General features: G+C 45.3%; 1 protein-coding gene across 1 annotated transcript in view; it reads left to right on the forward strand.

The window, feature by feature from the left end:
• col24a1 (collagen type XXIV alpha 1 chain) overlaps positions 1-3,723 on the forward strand; it is a 92,609-nt gene that overhangs the window by 15,169 nt on the left and 73,717 nt on the right. The window contains exon 3 of the mRNA XM_032525635.1: positions 1,008-2,365. Coding sequence (XP_032381526.1) covers positions 1,008-2,365 — 1,358 coding nt within the window. The remainder of the gene's footprint in view (positions 1-1,007; positions 2,366-3,723) is intronic.

The raw sequence follows: 3,723 nt of genomic DNA on the forward strand, positions 1-3,723 counted from the left end.
GACCTCCCCACCAAAACACTAAGATGCACTCAAGCACACATGCACCAAACGCACAGGCTTATAAACCATCACTGTTCTTAGCTTCCATATTGCTGCTTCCTCAGTCAGCCAGCATGCTCACAGTTGAAAACATTCACTCACGATGTATGTCTTCCCAATCTCCCCTTCTTTTTCTCTCGCACATGCAAACACATACAGACACACAGGCCAGGGTGGCTTCTTAAACGACCGACCTGTGTGTCATCCGGTTCCCATTTACAATTACACTATGTGTCAGACACTCTTGTTCCCATTTCTCATATTAATAGTGTCATTTTTATTGTATTGCTGGGACTATCACTGCTCAATACTGACATACCTGACACATGTGACACATTTCCCTCCAGCCTAGTTATATGTATTGCTATAAGTCAAAGCCAAAACTGAACAGAATATCCTCTGTCTCCAAACAATGCTTTGGCATGGCTGTGCCTCACTGTCAGCAGACTCAACATGCATTATTTGAAGAATTACCTGTGGGCATGGGAAAAGAATGACAGGACCATTTGGACAAAAGCTGCCCTCATGAATCTCTGGTGGCAGATTGATTCAAACAGTGTGGACTGGCTTCCTGTATCCTAGTTGGCCCCATCACTCTTTAGTCCCCTCCACTCATCTGGGCCACAGCTGCCTTTCTGGTACTTACTCCAAGAGAAAAAGTGGAAGGGGTGACCAGCATCACTTTACATTTTGACATTAAACTATCACCAATCAGTGATGCAGTGATAATTGCAGTATTATCTACACATATGTGGTGTACTTTTGTGGTGCTCAGTTTATGCCATTCTACTGCATAGAGTCCAGTTTTATGAAAAGACCCTCTTTCCAGAGGTAAAATACTTTTGTTAAAGAAAAATCCAGGATCTGTTTAATATAATTATTTTTCAAACTGTTCAACCAAATAGTCTACCTGCTTTGTGATCCAGTCTCGGCATGTTAACCTTACTATTGTTTTCTCTATCCTTCAGGAGTGGATATCCTCTATCGACTGGGGCTTACAGCTCAAAGCAGTGCAGACGAGAGGACACGCTTACCTTCGACTGCACACACCACTGCTCTCTCACCTTTGAATCTCCCTCTTTCCGGATATGGGGTATTATTCAACTCAAACTCCCTCTATGAGGCTCCAGCAGGCAGTTTGTTCCCGCCTGAGATTGGCGAGGAGTTCTCCGTTGTAGTTAGCCTAAGCTCCTGGCGAGCAAACAATGCTTTTATTTTTAGTGTCAAAGACAGCAGGGACCGGCTGCGTTTTGGCATTCAGCTTCTGCCACGCAGAGTGGTGGTTTACACTGCCGAGAAAGCCTCCATCTACTTCACCTACAACTGGCAGGATGGGCGCCAGCACCCTTTTGCTGTTGGTGTTCGTGCACGCTCAGTGTCCTTTTATGCAGATTGTGGGGCGGTGCAGCAGCGCGAACAGACCCTGGGGAGATCTCAGACACTGAGGGATTCTGGGGGACTCTTCACTCTGGGGAGGATGAACTCCAAAGCGGCACCTTTTAATGGTCGAGTCTGCCAACTAGATATCTATCCCTCAGCCCAAGCTGCCGCAAACTACTGCAACTACCTTAAAACACAATGCCGGCTGGCCGACACTTACCGATCGCCTTTGCCACACCCTGGTTTGGAGGCAAATGACCCACCTTCTAACCCCCTTGTTGGAGTAGCAGCTACCCATCATAACCCCTTAAAAGCCACAGCAGCTGTCAATGTGTCCCCAGGTAGTTCGGTCGCACCGTATTCAACACTGAGCCCATCAGCACAACCTCATCTGGGGGATCAGAGCCACCTTTCCAAATTGGATCCCCTTGCCCACTCCACCACATCCTTGCTTCAGCCTGACAGTCCCACCTTGGTTACCTTGAGTGGACAAGCAGTTCTGGATCTCACCCATAGCACAAATATCACTACTACCAAAAATGTGTTGGCAAAAGCGAGTAGCCAGGGGGACACTGATCACTCTGAAAACAGCACAGAGGAAGACAGCAGCTCTGGGATCCTACAGACTCCAAATGCCACACCAGGCCTGGTTTCCCTAGTCAGGCAAAGTCGAGTGAAGGAAGGACTCAGGAACAATTCCATCACCAGCTCCAGGGACTCTCACACTGGGCCTGAACAGACTCATCAGCCCCTGGAGACTCATCTGAAAGCCAACGGCACCACTTTGTACCGGGAGAATCAGGTGGACACCTCAGAACAGCATGACCTGGATGGCAGCTATGATGATGTAGACATGGGAGGATATGATTATGGATATGAGGATCCAGACTTTTTCTATGACTATGAAGATGGTTTACGTGGCCCCAAAGGAGAGCGAGGTGCTCCGGTAAGTGACTGAATTTATGAATGACAAGTAGCAACAACTATGACTGTTTATGGAACAGTATCCAAAGAGTTGAGACACAAGTCAGTGCATTGCTGTACATGCTCAAGTGGGAAATATCAATACAATCAAAGGTAATTTATAGCCATCACACTTAAAATGCTGTGTAAAATTTGGCTTTGTTACATACACCCAGGATATATAATAAAAAATATTTTGGCAGGGCGGCGTAGTGATTTAGAGGTGATAGCATATCCAAGCACTGCTCTTTTTTCATGTATCTACAAGTTGTTAAAATAACACGCCATTCCCTTGTTGAAATATTGCCAGCCACTTTTGCTCTTATGTCAGAGAGGATAACTCATCTGAGGGTTGGAGAAATACCTGACAAGACAAATTAGCTGTCCATCCAGCCTCATGATGTAAGCTGGCTGTCAGGATAGCGTTGCCACTGTACAAGCTTTTATAGCTCAGGAATTGCGTATGTTTCCATGAATGAGGTGTGTCGGGACTTTCTATATACTCTGTTTAAACGTAGGAGTGTAGTAAATGAAGTAAGATGTCTGGACTCATCTACCAGTTTCCATAGCTAACCTAAAGAGTGCCTGCAGGTGTGAAGGTGGCACACAGCTTTGCCAGCACTGAGTTGTTTCATCTTATCTTCACTGTACTGCAGTATTATGAGCATGATACAGTCCAAGCCACAGGCCCTTTTCCAGTGGTTTACAATTTGGCAAAATTATTGATACATTTTTTATTTTGTATGCTTTGACAATGCTGACCCCTTTGATGCAGGCAGCTTTTGAATGCTGGGTCAGCTGAAGTTCAGTGGTTCACTCTATGTCATTGCATCTTAGTTGTAACTTGGGTAAAAAATGGTTTACATCCTCAGGGGAAGTTCAGTTTTGCAGCCACATAACTAGGCAAGTACAGCGGAATGTGCAAGGGAAAAATGTGAGCCTGGTTAAACTGTTTTTGCCGGACAAGCCTACATTTTTTCACTAGAGAAGCCTGTGTCAGAAACACCAACCTAGGGGCTCTTTTTTTATCTAGTTTGTTTGTGAAATTATCAATGGGACCTATTTGGATCAGGTTTGACTAAATGTGATTATATCAATGCTTCCAGGTAAATATGAATACTTCAAAAGGAGAGTGGAAGGTCATCACGTCATTAATGCATTTCCCCTCTTGGTAGTGTCTCAGTTACATGGTCTGTTATTAAGCCACCCAGAGCAGAGGCTTGCTTTTGACGGCAGGTTGGGTAACAATGCAGGGGGTTATTTAGCCTGGACATCCAATGAGTAATGAAAATGGCCCAACTCAAGGGGCGGCTCACTGCACACAATTGGATAACACTACAA

This window comes from Etheostoma spectabile, chromosome 9 (assembly GCF_008692095.1).
Source record: "Etheostoma spectabile isolate EspeVRDwgs_2016 chromosome 9, UIUC_Espe_1.0, whole genome shotgun sequence".
Lineage (NCBI taxonomy): Eukaryota > Metazoa > Chordata > Actinopteri > Perciformes > Percidae > Etheostoma > Etheostoma spectabile.